This window comes from Crocuta crocuta, unplaced genomic scaffold (genome assembly GCF_008692635.1).
Source record: "Crocuta crocuta isolate KB4526 unplaced genomic scaffold, BGI_CrCroc_1.0 scaffold226, whole genome shotgun sequence".
Classification (NCBI taxonomy): domain Eukaryota; kingdom Metazoa; phylum Chordata; class Mammalia; order Carnivora; family Hyaenidae; genus Crocuta; species Crocuta crocuta.
Window position 1 is genome coordinate 570801 of NW_027530997.1, and position 23864 is coordinate 594664.

The window sequence follows — 23864 nt, forward strand, 5'->3', positions numbered from 1 at the left end:
TCCTCCCACCCTTGAAGGGTAATCCTTTCTGGAGATTTCTGTATTTCCATTGAGGAATGTGCTCTAACCAAACTCGAGGTTACCAAGGGAAGGGCAGTGTAGCTGGGCCTGGAATATTCTAGTCCTGGTTTGACAATGACCTTGGACAAGTTACATGCCCTCATTTCAAGGAAAAGAGTTTCCAAATCTTCTTAGCAAAGATTTCTTTGCCTTCAATGAACCATCGTCCGTGACTCTGCACTTACTAAATTAGAACAGTTTCTCCATTCTATTAATCAAAGAAAAAATAACCCCCAATTAAGCTTCTGTTTAGTATAAGCTAATTATGGCTATTGTCTTAGCTTATTAAATTCTAGCCAGTGGAAACATTTCCCTTAACTTGGGCAACCTTATCTTAGGTAAATGTATAGAATCCTCTCAGCTTTTGGGATTCTGACAATTGTGCAGACTCCATTAACTAAAACTCCTGGCTGTGTTGACAATACCCAGTAAATCCAAGTTTTGTGCCTCCATCACTTACCTTAAATTCAGAGTGATGATATCTATCCTTGTTGGGCCCTCCTTTGTCCTTACAAGCCCTATGAGATGGCCCTTTTTTTGGGCACAAACTCTGTGAAGGGACTGCCCACTCAAATCTCCCCTTGGTTTTCAGGGCCTTGCTAACTTGCATCTCCTACCAACACGACCAACATGTGCCATCTATTTTGAGGAGTTCCTTGAAGGTTCGCTCCCATAGTAGCCACACTGGGACAGTCAAAGAGCTGATGGAGAGTGTGGGGGATTCCAATTAGAGTTAGTCTTCAGATCACACAAAATCCAGAGAAGTCGGCTTAACATAAAGATTAATTTTCAGTGGATTAAAGGATAGAACAACATCAAAGATGGCAGGACGGACCTGCTACATAGTCACCCTCCGCCCCATGAAGTCTGGCCCCCTTCCAACTCCTCTCTCTTTCCCTCCAGCCTGCAATAACTGCCTACCAAACTCCAAGTCAAGGTTGTCCCAACCTAGTGATCAGAAATACTATTGTTATAAATAGCTCAGCTCTGGCTGCTCTGCATGTAGGGAGTTGCTAGGAACATGATAATGCCCAGCACATTTAGGGTGGAGCTAGGGAAAGATTAACAGGGGTGAAAGGGTAGCCCTCTCAGGAGAGGGATCAAAGCACCAGCAGCCAGAAAACTTCTAATCCACTCAGGCCTGCCCCAGAACTGCGGATCCCGAGCCTCTCATCCCCTTCACACACTAGATATGGCAGATTATATTACTGTACCCAACTATTCACTCTCCATCCTCTAGAACATGTTCCTGCCTGCCACCCCATGACTTGCACGATTTCCTGTGAGAATACACCACCCACCTGCCACTGACACTGGGCTTGGCATGGGATTTGCTTTGGTCAGTGGATGTCACTGTGTTTTGCCAGCTTTTTTCCTTCCCTCTGTAAGAATGGCATGTTCCAGACAGGGTGTGCCCTGCAGTGGACATTGTGAGATGAGAAGATACAGGCAGCAGGTCGTGGCCAATGCCTGCAATCAGTGACATGCAATAGGGATGGGGGGGAGGGGCAAAACCTGTCTCTTGTCAACGTGAGATTTGAGAGTTGTTCTTGCAGCCTAATCTGGCAAATACTAATGTGCTAGGGGTCATAACCTCCATGCTATGGGCAAGCAAAGTAAATGAGTGAGGCAGAGTGTGTAAGGCCATGGGGATGGCTGGGCTGTGGCACATGGGAGAGAATCAGCCCAAGGTTAGTCTCTAGCACTAAACTTTGCTATGAGTTAAAATAAAAAATGCTGTTTATTTGGTTAAACATCAAAGGCCAAAATTTTAATAACACAGCTGACTGGTATTTACTACTTGGAAGTTTAGACTATTAAAAAACATGTAGTTAAAAACAAACATAATGACCCAACTGCTTGTTTTTCATAACTATTTAGCTCTTTAGAGATCTTTTAGGCCCCAATCTCTAGTTGAAAAGAAACAATCTTCTGAAATTTGGTGACTATTCAGTTTACTTGTGATTTGTTTTGTTTTAAAAGGATATTATTTATCTTGAAAGTTCTCTCTTAAGAAATTCTTTGACTTAGCTTCCCCCAACATCAATATAAACTTCTGCAAAACCAATCTAATCATACCACAAAAATAACCACCATCTTTCTTAAAGAAAGTGACTCCTTATGAATGTGGATTAGCAAGGACATAGATGGATCCCATAGAATAGTTCATTTAATGGATTTTATTGGATATCTCAAACTGATATCAAGTTTGAGATAAGGGAAATGAAAATGATGTGATTCTGTTGTATAGAGAATCACATATTATAACAGTTCTAATTGAAATTAAGCCTTTCTTATTGGAGAATTGTAAGTATTTCAGTATTACTACAGCTGACTACATATTCTCAAGTTTATATTTTCTGCCAATGGATTTTATCTTTTGCCAACATGTCAGCCAGAAAAAAGGAATCACTTGTCCCATATCGGCCTCAATGGGAAATTGCACAATATCCAAAATCTGGGGCCAGAGAGTGGGTCAGAGGTGCCTAACATCACCACTCCTATGAAGAAATGTGCTTCTACATACACGGAATTCAGATGAGATCTCAGACCATATTTTCAGGCTTTCCTTTTGATATGAAATTAGTAACAGGAGCAGCATTTTTTTTCCATCTTTATTCTCAAATTGATTGTTAATGAGAACACACATGGAGCAAATTAATAATATTCATAATATTCTAGCCACCAGGGTCTTTTTTTTTTTTTTTTTTTTTTTGCCTTGAGAGTCCTTTCCAAAAGGAAACCTGCTCCCTGGCATTGTATATTATTCCCAGTTTCCAGGTGGAAAAATGAGACAGATGGAGTCACATAAAAACACTGGGGATTGTAGTTTTAAAAACAAGACAAAGATTCAGATCTTTTTGCTTTAATTCTTCTCTACATTACCACAGTAAAATATTTATGGAAGTCTAAGAGATTACTGATCTGCAGTAATGACCAATGACTTTACACTAATGGAGCTATGAAATAAACTCATCAATGAAGTAAGTGGAAAAAGTGGGAAAAAGTTCAAATGAAAGAGTAATTCATTATTCTCTTTATACAGTACTGAAACAACCATAACATTCAAACACCAGGAAGTCCTAAGAAATATTAAATACTAATTCGTAACTGTGAAATGCTGTAACATTTTGAAGTACCTTCTGAATGACCAAAACATGAAATTTTGTTCAGTGTAACTTTAATTTTTTACACAGAACTATGTATTTTTAAAAACTGGTAATCCATGTCAGATATACACAAAAATCTTAATAGACTAGAATGCTCAATGAGTAGAGCTTCACATTGCTTCGTTGTTATGGACTAATGAGCTTATAATTCAATGAACCCCTTTTAACAAGTTCTAGTCTACAGAATGGCATGTTCAAATAGTTTGGTCTTACTAGTTTTATTAACAAAAATCCCCGATTCCTTTATAAGGTGTTTAATTCCTCTTAAGATCACCTTTAAAGGGCCTGACTTAGTTTTTATCTAGGTAAATGAAAGTGTGACCCTCCAGCCCCCAGTCTGTGGGTTCTTCATGAGTCACAGTTCAGTGTAACTCAACACAGTGACCTTCCCAAGAGTTTTCCATCAGATATTTCATAGTAATTTTAATACTTTCCACAGAGTATCCTGTCTTTCTGTAGGCTTTTGTCAAATTAATAATGGCATGTGGTGTTCCTTAGCATAACCTGCCAAAATGTGATAATTTCCTTGGAAGAAAAGCCATGAGCTGCAATCACACGTCTGAGCTGACAGACATCCAAATGGATCCTATATAAAAAGAAAAGGTTTGTGTCTTCTGGAATATGGATGTCGACGTTTAATAAGTTCAAACATATCCCAACATAAACATCTTCAAACTTGATGGGTTTTACATGACTCATCATTTCATAGATTCTTGGCACCAAATCTCTGGACATTATATAACCCAACCCACTGCAGTAGGGAGGAAACACCTTGAATGGATACTCTTGGTACGAAATATGGGCTTTTTGGTAAAATCCTCTATAGGAATAGTTATCGATTAGAGGATAACCTGTGAAAAACTTCTCTGAATGGTTTACATTTAAAAGATACTTCACTAAGTTGCCAGTATTGATGAAAACATCAGTGTCTGTCTTCATGATGTACTTGGCATTGGGGCAAAACTCAGTTACCCACCTGAATGCCATAATTGTTTTCAAGGTCAGATTATTATATGTGTCTAAAAAATCTTGTCGTATTATGTCACCATAAAGAACGTGCTCATCCTCTAGGGACAGTGCTAGCACTTTGTCTTCCTTTTCAGCCGGCTGACCTAGTAAAAAGAATGTAAGAACCTCATATCCCCACCAAGATTTCTTTTCACCCCAAGTAACTCTAATGGCCTGTCTAGCTTTCACATCTGAAGGGTGTGAGGTCACCAGGATGACAAGAAATGGGTTTTGATGAGAGCAGTTTGAATGCTCTCGAAGCGTGAAGCTAAAGTCTTGTCTGTAAATTGGCTCATACTCATAGAAGTACATCCAGTTTACACGTTCTATCACATTGTAGTGGGGCAGGCTGAGGTACCACATCACAAGGAAACTCAGGAGAGACAGCAGCAGGAGGCTCCATTTGAGGGATCTCAGTGACATCCTACTTGGAAGAGCGGTCAAGAGAGCAAGGGCCATCCAGCAGCTCAGAAGCACACGAACCTCAGGTTCTGGAAAGTTTATCAAAGACCTGGTTAGTACTCCACCACCCAAGACATAGTACTAAACGGTATCTGATTGTCTACAGAAAGTGAAAGAGTTGGGACAACAAAAGCTCCCAAGCAAAACCGAGAATCCTGACCCCAACCTACTTAATTTCATTTAACTATAAGCAAATGGTCACCAATAACCAAGAGTGCATTTTAGCTTTTTACATCAAGACCAAGGTTAAAAACATATCCTTCATTACTTCGGGAAAATTAATACTTCCTGTTTGATTTAAATAAGTGTTGAAATATGATTTTGTCTTGGATATCCAGAGGGAAAGAGATAATGGAGGGCTTAAAAAATAAATCTGCAATAATAATAAAAAAAAGCTCCATTTCTTCTTCACCACTATGGAAAAAGAAGTGAAGGATTTAATGCAAGGAGATATTACCAGCAACATGTCCAAATAAACCAAAGGTCTTTCTCAGCTGTGTGATCAGATGTGGATTCTAGCAAATCTGGAATAAGGAAAACCCAGTGGCTACAATTATTCAAGTGAGATGAGATGAGAGCAGAGACTCTTCACCTGAAAGGCAAGTCCTCTACACACAAGCAGGATAAGCATCTCCAGAGTTTTAAATGGCCAAGACTGTGAAATAGCTTTTTCCTTGCCCAAAACACATCCCAGCTCCCTTTTACCTCACTGGCTGAACTCCATGCTCAGTCTGGACAGCAAGTGCTTAAATTAAAGGTCTGTCCATAGGAATGAGTTTTCATGTGTTTCCCATTCCCATTCAGAAATCCTGCACCAGATCAGAATCATGGGATGGACCCTCCAGCTGAGATGAGAAGAGCAGTAATGTCACAGCATTCAGACTGGAGTGACGGTGTCACTTCAGTTCTGCACTAGGTCCCAAGGATGAGGCTGGTTTGCAAGTCAGGATCCTACAGGGCTCTCCTGGCACCATGATCTCAAGACAATTATGTGCTAGGTGATTCCTAGACCTTCCACACCAACAGACAACACCAGGCACTAAGACCAAAGGAAGGAGATGGGAGAAGGAGACCTCCAGGCAATAGGTAAACACGGAAGGACAGTGTGACACAGACTGTTTATATCAATGCTAAGGGACTGCAGAATAAGGGACAGATGAACAACATGAAGGGCAGACTGAGTTGGCTCCAGTGGTGCCCTTTCACCCACCATCATCTGGGAGGAAGGGTCCTGGGAACCCAGAATCTGTTATGAAGGGCATATGTTAGTGTCATTATTTGGGAAGGCTGGCCCCCCAAGGGTTCTACCTTGAGTCAATCTTAGGTCTTTGGACGCACAGCTCTTATGCCTCTTAATACTATGAAAATGACAGGACCTCAAGACTCCTTGCCCTATTTGGCCATATCTTACCTGCCTTGATTACTTCTGGTCACAGTAATCTCTCATTTCTCTAGAGCTTCCTATATTTTAAGTCACATGTTACAAACTCTCCAGCTCAGTTTCATGTATATGTGTCTTGCCCCTCCATTTGTAGTCTATGACCTAGTTGGCAAAGTGTTTCTCACAATAGTCAAAGTGCAAGACAGACAGAGGCCTACAGCAGGGGTGCAATGCACACTGACTTGTTTGTTATGCTCTTGCCATTTGTGTAAAGAATAAAAGGTAGGTCTGTCAATCCCACCCCCGCCTTCCTCTCTCCCCCTTACTAGCCTCGCACAGCCAGCTCCTGGAAAAACCTGAAACAGAAGAGACCTAGAATAAGAATTATAGAAGTAATGAACTTCTTCCTACACTGTCTCCTCATCTGCAACTAAGCACTGCATGTACAGCCCTAGGGGTCTTGATTTATACCTTAGCCAATGACAACTTGTACGTTTATTATAACACTTGTCAGGTGGCAGTTTTACGTCTCATTCTATCAAATCAGCACAATGGAAGAAATTTCAGACAAGGAAAGTATACTGTGTAAGGAGCAGCATTTATAATCATATATAGGCAATGAAGGCCCTATTCCTCTTCAATAATGGGAAGAACTCAAAGCAGCAAATCTTATTACAAAAGTTATCTTACATGCATTCTATAGGCAATGGTTTCCTTTTGTGTGTGTATTTTTTTTAAAAATATGTTTGTTTATTTTGAGAAAGAGAGAGAGAGAGCAAGAAGCAGAGGTGCAGAGACAGGGAGAAGGACAGAATCCCAAGCAGACTCCATGCTATCACCACAAAGCCCAACATAGGGCTCAAACCCATGAACCATGAGCCCAAACCAAGAGTCAGATGCCTAACTAGGCCACCCAGGTGCCCCTATAAGCCATGGTTTCTAAACGTGACAATGTGACTGTGGTTGTGATATCTACCGCCTACGGGCCCACAAAGAAAATAAAGCAGCACCAAGGAGAAAAGGAATTCTCTAGTCGAAAAAGAGGGAAAAGTCTTTCAAGGACCCACAACACAGGTGATTCTAAAGGCAGAGTCCAGAGTCTACACCTCAGCTCTGTGCTTTAACAAACACAGCAAGCAGGTATGTTCTTCCTTTTGGAGCCTCAGTTTCCACATCTCTACACTCAAGATGTCAATACAGTGTAGAGTGACAACATGTGCAAAGCATTTCACTGGCCATTAAGAGTCTTGTCACCAGCTGTGTTCCACCGTTGGCAGTCATTCTATCCTGTTTGTGTTTTCTAAATTGGTTTTTATTGTCAAAAATGGTTATCCTAAAAAAATAATCTCTATGCATCCTTACTATCTAAAGAAAAATATGTTTCAAAGCCATAAATATATTTTTGTTTCTTACCTCCTTCTTGATTTATTTCTTCTGAGTGAAAGGTCTTCAATTTCACCAACTGAGCAGTCAGTAGTATGTAGTAGTCAAAAATAATGCTTGAAGTTTCTGTAAGACATATAAAAAACTTAACCGCATTTACTTATGGGTCAGGGGGTTAGAAGTCAAAGATGGGCAATGAAGCAAGCCCACCTTCTCCAATTTCTTTCTGAGCTATGAACATATATTGAAACAAAAAGTTAAAAAAGTTACCATTAGTCCACAGAACTCAAGAGTTCATGGCTTTATCATAGGAAAGCAGCACTAGGTATTGAAGGCTTAAAACATGAGTCTAAATTCTCATGTCAGCTGGTATCTTAGGTCATCATAGGAGTTTCACTACCCTGGATAAAGAACTCAGGGGTCACTAAAATGAGTGAAACACAAAACTTCTAAGAAACACTCAGCTGGTATCCTCTCTTTAATTCTCTGTTCCAGGTATGCATCCACAGGAGGCAACCCTTCCCAACACATCTTTCCCCTCTGCACCTCCATCTCTATTGACAAATAACCCAAGGCACATTAATAAACAGTGAGAAAAGAAACAGTGGGACACATCTCACTTCCTGCCATGATTCAGTATGCTCATATCCTGGCTTTTACTAGTCAAGTTTGAAAACCAGAGCAGGATATAAAAGACAGGGTGTCACTGACACATATCACTCCTCATACAAAAAATTTTTCCAATGGATTAAAGATTAAAATGTAAGAAAAATGAATCTTTTAAAGCACTAAAAGAAAATATGCATGAACATTTTAGTAGTTCTGAAATGGGGAAGAGTTTTCAATTACTCAACTGTAAGGAAACAATCTAGAACCCATAAAGGAAATTTTGATCAAATAAAAATTTCAAAACTTTCTTGAACAAGGTTAAAAAGCAAAAAACAAAAAACTGAAGGAAAAAAAACATAAGAAAAACACAAACAAGGATGAAAGATTAAAAAACAAAGTGGGGAAAAAGAAAACACCTGAGATTTATGACAAAGATTTGTAAGCCCAAAGAAAAAAAAAGAATACATACAAATTAAGAACAAGATGAAGTCTACATGAGAATAAATGGTGAAAGAGAAATTCTCAAGAACTACAAATGATCAATAATAACACATGTTCAAACTTACAAGGAAGCAGAAATACTGACAAAAATCTCAAATCAGCAAATTGTAGAGGGAAAAAACCCATGACAATAGTCAATATATGTGAGGGAAAAGGTATTCTCATGCACTCTAGAGGGAAATTTGAAAACATGTATCAAAATTTTAAATGTGTACACTCTTTAACCAAGCAATTACCACTACTAGCAATTTATCCTAAAGAGCAATATGGAAAGGTTTGATTTTAAACATCTCTCAATTCTGAGAATTGAGAATTTACAAATCTCTCAATTGGAGAATTGGTTAAACAAAATTATGATCCCTCCATCCAATAGCATATATTTATTTATTATATGCAGTGAAGCTCACCTACATCTTCCCTTGATATACAGCAAATGAAAAATGCAAGGTGCAAAACTGCTTATATGGTATGAGTCCTTAAACCCATACAGTCACATATGCTGAGCAAGATTTTCTAGAAGGATATGTCTCAGTATGTCAATGGTTTCTGCTTTGTGGGATTTCTGGAAGATTTCTTCTTTCTTTCATTTTTCTTTTTGTATCATTTAGATGTTCCATGCTATTTGTGTATTATCTTTGTAAATAGATAAAAACAAAGCCAGTTTTTAAAAAAAATTTCATGCTTGCATATCTCAAAGTTCAAGTGAATGGTAGCAACCAACCGTAAATGAGCAGGCAGGATTCTGAGTTTCATCTTACTTCAGTTCAAAGTGTGACCATGTACAATTCATGATATGTCTATTAGGTATTATTCTCTCTTATTTTTATTTCAGTAAATATTATCTCAACATAGTAAGGAATGATTTTAAAAATCAATTAAATATATAGTAACTCTAAATATAAATCTAACAGGACTTACATTAGCTTATAATAACAGCACTTTACATATAAGCATGTTATGTATACACACACATATTTAAAGAGTTGATGAAATGTTTGCAAGTATTATTAGTTTTCCCCCAACAACTCTATACAGTGGGCCAGCTGGTTTTACTATACCTATTTTATAGATAAATTTTAGAGATTTCAAGTGAATTGAAAGTGAAATAAAGACCCTTTCAAATAGACTAGAACTTATAAAGTCCACACACTCTACCTGACAGAAGCATCAACAGAATATATTTTAGTCTGGAGAAAGGTGAACTCAGGAGGAAGGAATGGCATGAAAGGAACAGATGGAAGCAAGGAGATCATTAGAAGACAGTGAAAACTAGTAAGTAGAAATAGTGTAAAACAAAATGAGAAAAGAACAAGAATAAATATGATTTTTGTAATGTGGTCAAAAAAAGTGAAACTAAAATACTATATAAAAATGACATGGTTGCTGTAAAAAGATTTTCACAAAATTAAAATATGTTAATATTCTTACCTAATTCAAGAACAAGGAGAGAGTGATAAACTTTAACACTGTGCAAGAAAAAATCATTTAAGAGTGTACATTAACCTTTAGAGTAACTATTGAAAGAACAGGTATGGAATATGTATCTTCCACACTGATTGAGAAATAAATGAAACAAAGCAAGCTATCAATTCAATAAAAAAGAAAAAAGCAGATAAAATGCATGGCAAATAGAAAACACAAAATATATCAGAAGTAAATATAAATGTACTATCAGAGTAAATATAAACCTACCTACTAAAAGAAATTCTCAACTTGGTTTAAAATTCTGCCATTATACTGCTTATGTAAGATGCATGCCTAAAACAAAACAACATGAAAGTTTTAAAATTAGCAAATAAAAACCATGACAATGTCAATCAGAAGGCTGCTATAGTTAATTAATGTCACATATTTTATTTATTCATTTTTAAATGTTTATTTTTGAGAGGGGGGAGGGGCAGAGCGAGGGGGATAGAAGATCTGAAGCAGACTGCACTGACAGCAGAGACCCTGATGTGGGACTCGAACTTATGAACCGTGAGATCATAACCTGAGCTGAAGTTGGACAATTAACCAACTGACCTTTCAGGCTCCATCATGTCACATATTTTAAATGAACAGCACTTGAAAGGGATAAGATTTTGTTACTAGTAAAAGGAGCCATCCAACAATTTAACAATCATGAACCTATATAAACATAAAAACATAGCCTTAAAAACATATAAAGCAAACTCTGAAAGTATAAGTACAAATGGAAAAATGTATAATCCTAACGGGAGATTTAAAAAAATTTTTTAACACTTATTTAGTTTTGAGACAGACACACAGACCACGAGCAAGGGAGGGGCAGAGAGAGAAAGAGACAGAAACTGAAGCAGACTCCAGGCTCTGCGCTGTCAACACAGAGGCTGACATGGGGCTTGAACCCACAGACCGTGAGATCATGACCTGAGCCAGTAAGATGTTTAACCGACTGAGCCACCCAGGTGCCCCCATATAATCCTAATGGGAGATTTTTAACAAATCTCTCTAAATCAAGCAGGCAAAAAATAAGGATATAAGTATTTCAAATAATATTAACAATTTTGATCTAAGAGAATAGGTATTTTATTTCAAAATAAAATATTCATTTAAAAACTGTTCAGGTTAGGTTATATAAACCATATCAAGAACTTTTAAAACTCAGTTTAACAGGGACTCCTGGCTGCCTCAGTCAGTAGAGCATGCGACTCTTGATCTCAGGATGTTGAGTTCAAGGCCCATGTTGGGTGTAGAGATTACTTAAAGAAAAAAAAACACAAAACAAACCTCATTTTAACAGAGGCCACATTATCTAACCACAATATAATTGTGACAAAAACAACTTGAAAAACACATTAAAAAAAAAAAAAAAGAAAGAAACCTATTTGGAAATGCAACACTCCTATACACAGTTTCTGTTTAATCCATAAATTTAAAGAGAATACCATATTGGAAACTGTAAAATATGTGCAACTGAGTAAGATCAATTTACTACCTTTCAGTGAGGCACTATTATATCAACCACTTAACTGAAAACTATTGGTTTGGGGAGGGGATGAGGAAGAAGCCAAGCATTTTTTTTTCTGCTTTACACAATGATCTGTAGTTCAAGGGGACAAATGCAACAATTGAAGAGGAAAATGCCAGTTATAAATGTCAGTAGAATGACAGAAGAAAGCTATCATTTTGCAACCTCTCATGAAACTATCAATTCAGTCAATGATTATCAGTGTTTTAACCATCAAAGGAAAGATTAATAAGTTACCAAAGTAAACCTCCAAAGACTGCCTTTTATCTGCAGGGACTGAAACAATATAAAATTTACACTGGAGGAATCAGAGTGTGCTAATCAGCAATCCTAGCATTATAAATGATGGACCAAATTAATACTATTTATCTCCTAGTGAGCTACAGTGTAAAGTGACAATATTATCTCTGATGAATCCTAACCAAAAATATTTAACTGGAGTCTAATCAAAATTTATGTGAAATACAGGATAGCAGAACAAGCTAAGGAAGGCCGCAGGAAGCACTCAAAGAAATCCAGGAGCTGGGACTGTCAATTAGCATGGTGTCTTCAGCTGATCAGTACCATGAAAAAGGGGATGGCTGTAGTTTAAAAGTGATTTAAGGACACACAAACTGGAATGTATGGTCTTGGACTGGATCCTGGAGAAATCTGAATACAACCTAGATCTTAGGTGATGCCAGGAGGATTATTAATCTATTTAGGTGTGATAATGTTAGCTGGCTACAAAAGAAAATGTTCCCAGATAAACAAAAGTGGTATATCTACACAATGATACTATTCAGCTACAAAAGGAAACAAAGTACTGATATAGGCTGTAACAAATACCAGTTTTAAGAATTCAGGACATGAATGAACCTGAAAAACATTAGTCCAAGTAAAAGAAGGCCAACACAGTAGACCATATATATAAGAGACTGTTAATATGAAGGACTATATATTGTCCAGAGCCAGCTTGGGATTCTCTCTCTCCCTCTCTCTGCCTCTTTCTCTTTCTCTCAAAATAAATAAATAAACTTAAAAAAGAATTTAAAAATAATATTTTAAAAATAAATAAAATATTTTAGGAATAAAAACTAAAGAGAGGAAGACAAATTCTTTCTCTCATTCATTTAAGGTGGAGTAGAAAACAGTAACACCTTAATGGAGTACAATTTGGACACACATACAAATGACAAATACATTTACTCTTTTCTCAGTAATTTTGTTCCTGGAATTTATTTTTTTTAATTTTTTTTAATTTTTATTTTTTAATGTTTTCTTTCTAGGAGAGAGAGAGAGAGCGCGCGAGCAGGGGAGGGTCAGAGAGAGAGTCACAGACTCTGAAACAGGCTCCAGGCTCTGAGCTGGCAGTCAGCACAGAGCCTGACGCGGGGCTCGAACCCACAAACTGCGAGATCATGACCCGAGCGAAAGTCTGACGCTTAACCGACTAAGCCACCCGGGCACCCCTGTTACTGGAATTTATTTTAGGCAAAGCTATGTATGTCTAAAATGTTAAGGCATTTTATTGTTATTAGCTACAAAATTATAATAGCAAATATTTAGAAATAACCCAAGGGATCATTAACGAGGGAGTACTTACATAAACAATTATACGTCCACGCAATGGAATACTATACAGGTTTTTTTAAAAAAGAATAAAGATGTTCTCTAAGTAATGACATGAAAAAATTTTAGAATATATTACGTGAAGAAGATAATAGAACAATGTTTATAATGTGCTAACTTTTGTGTCAAAAGAAAGAGGAAATAAAAAATATATATTTGAATGTGTACAAGAAAGACAATGAAAAGACAGAGTGGGCAGGGGAATGGGGTGGATCAGAAAAGGAATGAGAGCATCTCTTTTTTATATTACTTTGCTATATTACTTTAAAAAAACACATGAATACATTAAAATTCAAAACAATGAAATAAAAAAAATTTTCCTCCCCGTTTTAGAGTGCTACACATAAGGGGTGCCTCAGTGGCTGCATCGGTTGAGCATCCACCTTCAGCACAGGTCAGGATCCCGCATCTGTGGTTTCGAGCCCTACATCGGGCTCTGTGTTGACAGCTGAGAGCCTGGAGTCTGCTTTGGTTTCTGTGTCTCCCTCTATCTCTGCCCCTCCCCTGCTCACACTGTCTCTGTCTCTCAAAAAATAAAATAAATGAACTGGATTTGTACACAGAATTATCAATTTGGAGAGTATTTAAAAATAAAATGTTGAGTAAAATATACAAGATGAAAAATTAAATATATATGTAATACAATTTATATAGTTTTAAATGGCACACAAGAAACAGCTTTCAAAAGCAGCTATGCACACAAAACTATTTTTTTTAAGTTTATTTATTTTGAGAGAGAAAAAATGAGCAGGGGAGGGGTAGAATCTCAAGCAGGCTCTGCTCTGTTAGCATGGAGCCCAATGCAGGGCTCCATCCCACAAGCCATGAGAGCCACCCAGGTGCCCCTAAAACTATTTTTAAAGAAACTGCAGTAAAAGCTCCCACACTCAGCAGTGTGGATGTTACTGTAGAAGAATAAAGGGGGGTGTGTGGTGAAAAGGGGAAAGAGCCAACTAGCCACAAATACCACAAAGTATTAATTAGCATTTGTTAACTCAGGAAGATGCAAACACAGGTATTCTATTCTATTTTTAGTTGTCTTTGTATTTTAAACTTACCAAAACAGGAAAAAAAGCACAACAAAAATGCCTGGACATCAGAGTTAAATGGCTCACCCTAAATCTTGGTTGCAATATTTAATGGTTATGTGACTTTGGGGAAGTTACTTAACTTCTCAAAAATGTCTTTTTTTTTTTCAGCTATTAACCAAGTACCACAATACCAATTCAGTTACTGTGAGGTTTACATGAACAACACGGACTATTTAGTCAGCAAAGTCAGTAGTTTCTGAAGTTAAAGTGACACTCAGGTATGTAAACATGGACACACTATGAGGTCACACAGAAGTCAAGCTGGCCTGGTCTGAGACTTAGGATTGATTCACAGCTGGACAGTGGGAAGGCGCTCACCTAGCACAAGAATAAGCTTTGGGAGGTCTGGCACTGTTCTAAGTCCCATGTCCCAGGAGAAGGACAGAAAGAACCTAAAACATCGATGAATAGAAAATATAAAAAGGTCCAACAAGGAAATACATTTATTATTTTATTCCTGACTTCTTCAACAATAATATCATATATCACTGTGAAGAAATTACATTTATAATTTTAAAATAATTTCCATTTGATAAAAGATAAACTTGTGGTCATATTAAGTAGATGTGCATTAACCAACTAGATTTTAAATAATTTACTCTAAGCAAATCATCTTCTCTATCCCATAAGCCCAGCACAATGCTGGGTGCACCGCTGGCCACCAATAATTACAAGTCGATTTGGTGGCTGATCCATAAAAGCTGAAAAAACATTGCAAATAATAGAAAAGCCCAGAAAACTTCCAGAAACAAAAGAGGTTGGCTGTGCCCAATGCTTTAGAAGAGAGCAGAAGAACTGAGATGCAGATTTCTTCTCCTCAGTTATTAACACCAGAACTTTCTGGCACCAAAGATTGATGCATTTATGTCTTATCCACAAGTGTTACGGAGTCTTCAAAAGAGCTCTTTGGACAACCCCTACCCCCCAAAAATAACTCAAATGAACTTAAATTGGTATTTTTTTAATGGAGGGCTTCTCAGTTTTTAATATGCTAATACACATTCTCTGAGAAGAGGATATATCATGCAATGTTTCCTAAATCTGTCTGAAGAACCTGTTTTAATTTTCAGTCTCTGGTATGACTGAACCCTACATTTTGGGAAATCTTGTCCTAGCTCATCTTTGTATTCACTGAATTAATAAACTAATTTTAGTAAATTGAGCAGTAATTTAGAGTTAAAAAAATATACAAAACTGTTTAGTGTTTTTGGAAAACTTTTTAGTGCTCTTCACTGAAGAGCATATGTAACATATGTTATACCAAAATATGTCCCATAAAGTTCATAATAGCACACCATCCATAAGAACTCCAACCTGGAAACAATGGTGGAAGAAATGAATTTATGTAACAGCACCTTCTACAGGGGCACCTGGGTGGCTCAGTCGGTTGGGCGTCTGACTTCGACTCAGGTCATGAGTGAGTTTGAGCCCCGCGTCGGGCTCTGTGCTGACAGCTCAGAGCCTGGAGCCTGCCTCGGATTCTGCATCTCCCTGTTTCTCTTTGCCCCTCCCTGGCTTGTGTTCTGTCTCTCTCTCAAAAATAAAAAAACATTAAAAAACTTTTTTTAATGAAAAAAAACCCAGCACCTACTACAAAACAGAAATGAACAAACTATAATCTCACATGGCATTCTAGAGTCTCTCAAATATAATGTAGAGCTAGAGAAGCCAGACACATAAAGAATAGATACTATGATTCCATTTACACAAATTTGAAAAGCAGGCAAGAGCAGTCTATGGTGTCAGAATTAGGACACTGATAACCTCTAGAGACAGGAAGGAAGTATAATTGGTAGGGGCCTGGGGGGACTTTCCGGGGTTCCAGCCGTGTTCTGTTTCTTGACCTAGATGCTCACAGTTGTGTTCACTGTGATAATTTATCTCCTAATTTGTACACTTTTCTTTTTGCATGTTATACTTGCGTTAAAACAGCTTGGCAATCTGATCAGTCATTCTGTTTATTTGTGAGTGTGTGCAGTGTTGGCAGGTGTCTGCAAGACATGCTGGCCCTAGGTGCCCAGCTGTGGTGACAGCACCAGGAACTGCTCTCAGGCACCAACTCGTGGGATCTTTAAGACAGCCCACAAATGATGGTGCTCTTGAATCCTTTACTGTTTGCATTGAGTAAGTGAGGAAACTGAGGCTGAGGGAGAGTCAATAACTTGCCCAAAGTCACAGGCTTGTAGGTGGCAGGGACAAAATCAAGCAGGACTACAAATCTCACATTCTTTTATTTTTAATGTTTATTTATTTTTGAGAGAAAGAGAACAAGTAAGGGAGGAGGGAGAGAGAGCGGGAGACACAGAATCTGAAGCAGGCTCCAGGATCTGAGCTGTCAGCACGAAGCCCACGGGGCTCGAACTCATGAACTGTGAGAACATAACCTGAGCCAAAGTCGGACACTTAACCGACTGAGCCACCCAAGAACCCCCAGACCTCACATTCTTGGCTCTACCCTTCCTGTGCCGGGGAGTCTGCCACATCTCTATTGGCCAGAATCACTCTGAGTGTTTTTCATTCCTCATGACCATCGAACCTTGATTAAAATCAGTAAAGCAGCATCACAACCTTATCATCTTTACATGGAAAGACTCAGGATTCTCACCCTCAAAACCTGAAATGTGAGTTATTAACAAGAGTAATAAATGACAACTAATGATACTCATGCAGATACAGACCTTCTTATTTTGCATCACAAATATGCTGGGGACTAGAATATAAACTGGGGGTCTGAGAGGATGGGTGGAGGGATCAGTCCAAATGCAAGGACTCCAGAGAAACAGAACAAAGAATTACTGCAATGGTACAATTATTCAAGCCAAAATAACCTGAAATTCTTTCCTGGGGTACAAAAATGTTGGTTATATTCCACAAACGGAAAGGAAATTCAAAATTTTTAAAAAGAAAACCTATAAAACGTTGTAACTGCAAGCATATGTTCATTAGAGAGTTGCCAATACAAAAACAAAGCACAAAGACCATGAGACCTTAAGGACAACAACGTTAACATTCTTAGAAGATCTATCTATCCAGGCTGTCTCTCAGGAATACATCTTGTCTGCGGCCACACCTCCTCCCACCCCTATTTCAGCCACACTGGCTTCGTTTCTGAGCCCTGACACTCAAATTTTCCCTCCCTTGGGGAGTCTGTATTTGCTGTTTCTCTAACTCAAAAGCTAGTTCTTGAAAAGCCTGGCTCCTTCTCCTGCTTTGGATCCCAGCAATATGTCACTTAGGAGAGTCCTTTCTTGACCCTTATCTTAAGTGGTTCCCCTGCCCCTACTTTCAATTACATCCTTCATTATTATCCTGTAGGCAATTAAACCGCCTGGGATTTTCTATATGTCTATTATTTGTTTACTGTTTTCCCTTCACAAGAATCTGAGGTTTGTGACAGGAAAGGCCTCGCACATCCTGTTCACCACCACATCCCCAGAGCCTAGCACACGATAGGTAGAAGGGTATCTGAATGCTGTGCAAATGGTCTGGTAATGTGCTTTTACCCCTTTTATTAAGAAAATATCCCCAAGAATAAATTGAATCCAAAAGTAAATCTCTGAATCTGTTAGATTATGCTTACTTTTCTCTGGCTTTCTTCTGATACAAAGCCTTCCTCTTATAGGCTGCACTGGTTCTGATCATGTTCATTTTAAAAGGTCCAGACATGAGGGGCATCGGTTAAGTGGTTTAGCATCTATCTAACTCTTGGCTACAGCTCAGATTATGATCTCATGGTTTGTGATTTCAAGCCCCACATCGGGCTCTGTGCTGACAGCTGCAGAGTCCCCTTGGGATTCTGTCTCCCTCTCTCTCTGCCCTCTCCCATTCGCTCTCTCGCTCTCTCTCTTTCTCAAAATGAATAAACATTAAGGGGAAAAAAAGGGTCCAGACATGCAAAAACAAACAAAAACACCAAAAAACCACATTTCAATAAAAGTCTAAGCCCATGCATACTAGATTTAGGATCATCCAAGGAGAAAACATGTGCTATCATTAAAGATAATTACAATTACAATTACTGCCAATTGGGCAACATTATGACTCTTCCACATAAAAAACAGTACTGCAAAAGGTAGAAATCTTGATAGCCTAAACAAGGTCCTGTGCACACTGAGTTTAATACAAATCATAATTACACACATCAGTCATGTCCTATTTTTTATAAAGAGAGAGAACCACGGGGCACCTGGGTGGCTCAGTCTGTTAAGCATCTGACTCTTGACTTCAGGTCATGATCTCACAGTTCATGAGTTCAAGCCCCACAGCAGGCTCCACAGAGCCTGCTTGGGAGTCTCTCTGTCTCTCTCTCTCTCAAAATAAACTTTAAAAAATTTTTTTAATTAAAAATAAAGAGACACACATATCAATACACATCATGAGGGAAATTTCCCTACTAGTACCCACTCAAACTGAACATATTTATAAACAAAGCAATATAAAACTCTACCATTCTGACCTCCTCTGATTATAATTAGAAACAAGCACAACCAGTGATGTCTGTGTCTCTCTTCCGTTTTCTTCCTGAACCCAGTGATCCTTAAACTTTGTTGCATATTATAATCTCTTGGAAAATTTGAAAAACTCTGGAAGCCAGGGTATACCCTGGACTAACTAAATGAGAGTTACAGAGGGTTTAGGTGGCAGTATTTTTAAAGCTTTTCCAAGTGATTCCAATGTTTTGCTCTAAACATCACTATTCAAAGTACAGTGCATGGGCACTACCTAGGAACTTGTTAGCCTCGGGCCCCACCCCACCTGATTCCAGTGAATCAGAAACTCCGTTTCATGAAATAACACATGTTGAACATTTAGGATGGGGCTGCGGCACAGTAAGAACTAAATAGATAGTACTACTGTGATTATTAAAGTCCACTATGTGCTCCTTTAACTTATTTGCTTACATTTGTCCCATTTACAAACCACGCAGCTAGCTCCCAGTGTCTCTTATATAATACCATATATATGGTCTACAGCACACGTAAATATGCAAATAAATCCTAGTTTATCCACATTTGCCCTCTAGATCAGTAAACTTTCTTTTTTTTCTTTTTTAGTAGGCTCCACACCCAATGTGGGGCTTGAACACAGAACCCTGAGATCAAGAGTTGCATGCTCTACCGACTGAGCCAGCCAGAAGTCCCAGTAAGGTTCCTTTCAGAGTCCAAAGATGAGGTTTCCTCCAGCATCTTTAAGTTCCTACTGTTTTGCTCGCATGAGCATGTAAGCCCACAGGCACTAGTAGTAGAGATCCACATGCCAAATGTAAACTTTTTCAGTTCCTCTTCTACACATGCTCCCATCTCCCATGACCTTCCTCCTGCCCCATCATCTTCCTATCCCTGGGGATGATTTGAACTGTCAGAAGTCCTACAACAGGAACTTCTAGCAGCTGGAGGAGAATTACAAAATACATTAACCTTTTTAAACTGAGGTGTAAAATATTCAAGTGGCATCAAATCTATTTTAAGGATTGTGCATATTTGATAAAGCTTACATTTCTCCCTCTTACTCTGAAGCACAGCTGGACATATAATAGAGAATCAAATTTTATTTACTGACTGAATGAACTGCAACCACTATCCTTGCGGAATTTAATAATACATAAAAATGAAATATGCTTTCCTCTGTCAGGGCAAACGAAGTTTACATTAAAAAGAACTTGATTTCTACTTTATCCATTTTCTTCACATTCCCCTCTGTCCATAATTTTAGCAACAGCCCCTACTTGGTCCCGGCACTGGACTAAGGACTTTCCATACTTTATTGTTTGTTTGTTGATTAAAACAATCTATTGTTTGTTGATTAAAACAATCTATGAGGTAGGCACTACACTACTACAGCATTTATTTTCCAGTTGAGGAGACTGTGATTTGGAGACCTGATGGTTAGTCAGGGTCTCACCGCCAGCAAGCAGGGCTGGGAACCCAGGCGTCTTCATCCCCCAAGGGGGCTCCGAAACCACTGTACCACAAGGCACCCTTCCTAATTTGTTCTTATAATCTCACTGGCCTGGCATCTTCATACTTTCTTCCACGTAGTGCAGCACCTCTGATCTTCGTCAGGGATGAAGAGCTGTCAAAGCTAACCCAGGAACTAAAAAAAATGGGGACTCCTATGTGAAAACACTGCTCAATCTCCAAGCCAATCATGCTCAGCTCTAATTCTCACCGAGACAATTGCCAACTAGTCTTCCCTTCAAGTACACTTTTCAGAAATGGAGGAACTGCTGGCAAGAATGTTAATAAGTTTATATTCCACATAACCCTGAATAAATTGCTGGGCTTTGGTAAACATTAGCTTTGGTAAACACTGGAACCCAGAAGGTTCCTCCACTTGAAGATCAAGGGAAGCCTTACATAGCATGCAAGAATGAAGTTTCTCTGGAGAGGACAGGGCACTGAAAGGTCTGTCTGAAAAAAAATGGAAAAGTGAGCTCAATGGCAGTGCCTCATCAGTTTCAAAACTGGCTGATCCATCATGGCCACTGTGTTCTCCACAGGCAGCAATTTCTCAACATATACTTCTAGGGCTCATGCTGGACTGTGAGACTACAGTACTGACCCAAAGAGCCAAACGCAGCAAAAGTGAACGTACCTCTGCACCCAGGGGTGGGCAGTCTGAAAGAGCCACGTGACAGAGCTGGTGGAAAGAGGCAAGAAGGTGCCTGGGTCTGGAGAGAACCTAGGAAAACTGGAGCAGAACAAAGATCACACAAGTGAGGCAGAACAGCAGGAAGGCTGACTTGAAAGCTGGGCTTCCTGTCTCTGTTTGGGTATAAACAGCTCTACCCATTGGAGGAAGAGGACATGGGAAGCTGCTGTAGTTAATATCATCTTCCTATCCCTGGGAATCATCCCTGTTGCCTCAGATTAGAAATATTAAAAGATATATAATCATTCTTGTCTGTCAGGCTAAGTCCCGCAGTTATTTGTCTTTTGTTCATTCGTTCATGTGTTCTTTCTTCATTGAGTCAGTCAGTATGCCAGGCCTGTTTTAGAGGCTGGGGGTGCAATGGAGAAGAAGACATCTGTCTTGCCTTCAGGTTGCTGACACAATGCAGAACAGGGAGGACGGTTTGTGACTCCAAGTTTCAGAATGAACGTTATCAGTAAAGCCCACCTTGAGAAGATGGGAGGGCGACCTCCCAGCTCAAATGTCTCCAAATGTGTGGCCAGGGTCCAGGGCAGAGAGTGGAGTTTGCACTCTCAGAATGTGTAGGTGCTTGATAAAAGCACAAATTAGAGAACCTACATCAGTTTAGAGAAAGGAACTATTTCATATTAAGAGATAAGAGTTGATTATAATTTTTCCTCTTAGAAAGTAGGTATCTCCATCCTTGAAAACAAAGTCTGTTACCAAAAAAGGAGTCAAACATAGTGCTTCTTTATGCTAACTTTAAAAAGCTGTTCAAAATGCAAATGGTTAGGAGTTTAGCAGAAATCTAAGTTCTAACCCAAGAGTGGCCAATTTTTTTTTCAATAAAAGGCCAGATAGCAAATATTTTCTTCCTATGGTCTCTATCACACCCACTTGGTGCCACAGACAATATTAAACAAGATAGGTGTGGCTGTGCTCCAAAAACACTTTATTTACCAATCAGACTGTTGGTCTGGAAGTGTTCTCGCCATGAACTGGCATACCTGAGAACATCAAGAAAATCTCAGTCTCCTAAGATCTCTCTTCTCTGTGTTTCCTCATTACCCCAACTGAAGAGGGGATCCTGGTGTTGATAACATGCTCCCCACGTGACACAGTTCCTAGAGGGGTAGGCAGGGCTGGTAAGTATTAACCTAGGCTATGGATACTATCGGCAACAAAAGGCTTGGTTTCCTCGCTAATTCCAGGTCAGAAACACATAGAAAGAAAAATTAATAATGTATTCTAGCTTTCTGGGTTTTACTCCTTGATTTCTCAGAGCCTCAAGGTGTACAAGTTATCTCCCTAGCCAAATCTTCCATCCTGCAGCATCTCAGAGCCTCATCCTCAAGATGTTCTGGGGCTTCATCTCCTTCTCATCTAGAGGAGCCTCCTGCCAACCACCATGCCTCCTGCTCATATCCTCACCTTCCCTTCTCATCTAATTCACAATGTACCAAAAGCAAATATTTAGAGTAGCCAACTTTTTACTGAAACAAAACCATTGTTCATAGTCCCATAAGAGATATTTACCAAAGACTTGCTGTTAAATGAAGTGCAACTTTTAAATGCATCTGCTGTGCAAAGCCATTTAAAAGCATCCTGTTTGACCTCTCACATTTGGCCTCATTTATGAAGCTGTACAGTGTGGTTACCACACAGTGAGCAGGGATGAGCAATGATAACTGTTAGAACTGTAAGAGAAAAGCATATTTGGCCTGGACATTATACAGCTGTGAGTGGGAGACACGTACTTCCTCAAATGGGATTCTACCCATATCACCCAACAGTGGAAAGAACAGAGCTGCAGACTGGGCACAGAGAGAAGGCAAATCATTTCAAGGGATAAGAAAAGAAGAGAAAGTATTCACTGGAGTTATTTTCTTAGGAATAGAGTTGAGTCTGAACTTGAATATAGCCACCAAATTAAGTTTATATAGTTAAATTTTCCTGAGATACCACAGTATTTTAATAATATTCCAATTCTTAGAAAGATATGCATCATCCAAAATGATTTAGTAAAGTTTAACTCTTACAACTCCTCAAATTCTTCAGGGAAAAAATATGCTAGCATATACAACGGAATGTGTAGCTGTGTAAATGATCCTTAAACTCTTGTAAAGGAGACTCTGACAGTCAGTTTTAACCAATCAGGATAATTTCTAAATTAAAGTAAGATGAACTTACCCACAGAATTTCAGATGAGACTAAAGCACTAGCTTTTTTAGTTTTTCTGTTTTCCATAGTCCATGCTTTAATTAAAAACATGTGCTGTGAACTACTGAGCAAAAGAACATAAAAAGAATATATCTAAGTCATAATTCAACAACACTGGGCAATCAAACATCTAAAATCAGTGTACTATACCTAGCAAACTGTTACAGGACCAAATTATCATATACTGTCTTGGCATTCTCTTCCTTTTTGGAAAAGCTTTGATGCTCTCTTCTTCGTCCTTGCTCTCAAATCACTTCATGCATCCAATCTGGAATAATATTTGGTCACTGTTTTGATAACAGGTTTTATTTTCATGGGTGGAATTACTCAGTGACTAATCATTTGAATGAACCTTTTAGTCTAGGAGAAAAAAATGTCTTAGGCTCTTATCTCTTAATAAATAGCTCCCTTCTTTAGACTGATACAAGTTCAGATGCGCTTTTATCAGACATCAACACATTCTGAGAGCACAAAATCAGCTCCCTACATCCATTTAAGACACCTGGGGAAAGCTAAAACACAAACTTGTCCTCACTCGAAGACTGTAAACTCAAATCTTGCTTACCTCTGAAAACAGGAAAAAAAAAAAAAAGAGAGAGATGATTTGGTCATTTGTTCCTTGGATGTAGCTTTCTCTGACAAGGCAGCCAGGTCCTAAACGCTCGTACTATTTGCAAAATACAGAGGAAAAGAAAACCATCTCGGCCTTGCAAATCTCTCTCCTAGTCCAGCAGTGGGAGTGGAAG

At 38.7% G+C, this 23864-nt stretch overlaps 1 protein-coding gene across 2 annotated transcripts; it reads right to left on the minus strand.

The window, feature by feature from the left end:
• Positions 1-2713: 2713 nt before the first annotated feature.
• B3GALNT1 (beta-1,3-N-acetylgalactosaminyltransferase 1 (Globoside blood group)) lies at positions 2714-23286 on the minus strand. 2 transcript variants are annotated; one of them, XM_077770530.1, is made up of 6 exons: positions 23269-23286; positions 23089-23182; positions 20860-20955; positions 10267-10332; positions 7495-7590; positions 2714-4729 (listed from the first exon to the last, which is right to left on the minus strand). In XM_077770530.1, the coding sequence occupies exon 6, from the start codon at positions 4695-4697 to the stop codon at positions 3702-3704; it is 996 nt and encodes a 331-aa protein (XP_077626656.1). In that variant the 5' UTR covers positions 4698-4729; positions 7495-7590; positions 10267-10332; positions 20860-20955; positions 23089-23182; positions 23269-23286; the 3' UTR covers positions 2714-3701. The 2 variants fall into 2 exon arrangements, with proteins under 2 accessions (XP_077626656.1, XP_077626657.1); XM_077770531.1 differs by lacking the exons at positions 20860-20955; positions 23269-23286 and having other exon boundaries at positions 23089-23109.
• Positions 23287-23864: the final 578 nt, after the last annotated feature.

Bases quoted from the DNA above. Each gene is read 5' to 3' on its own strand.
- B3GALNT1 (XM_077770530.1), bottom strand. From the start codon at position 4,697: ATGGCCCTTGCTCTCTTGACCGCTCTTCCAAGTAGGATGTCACTGAGA.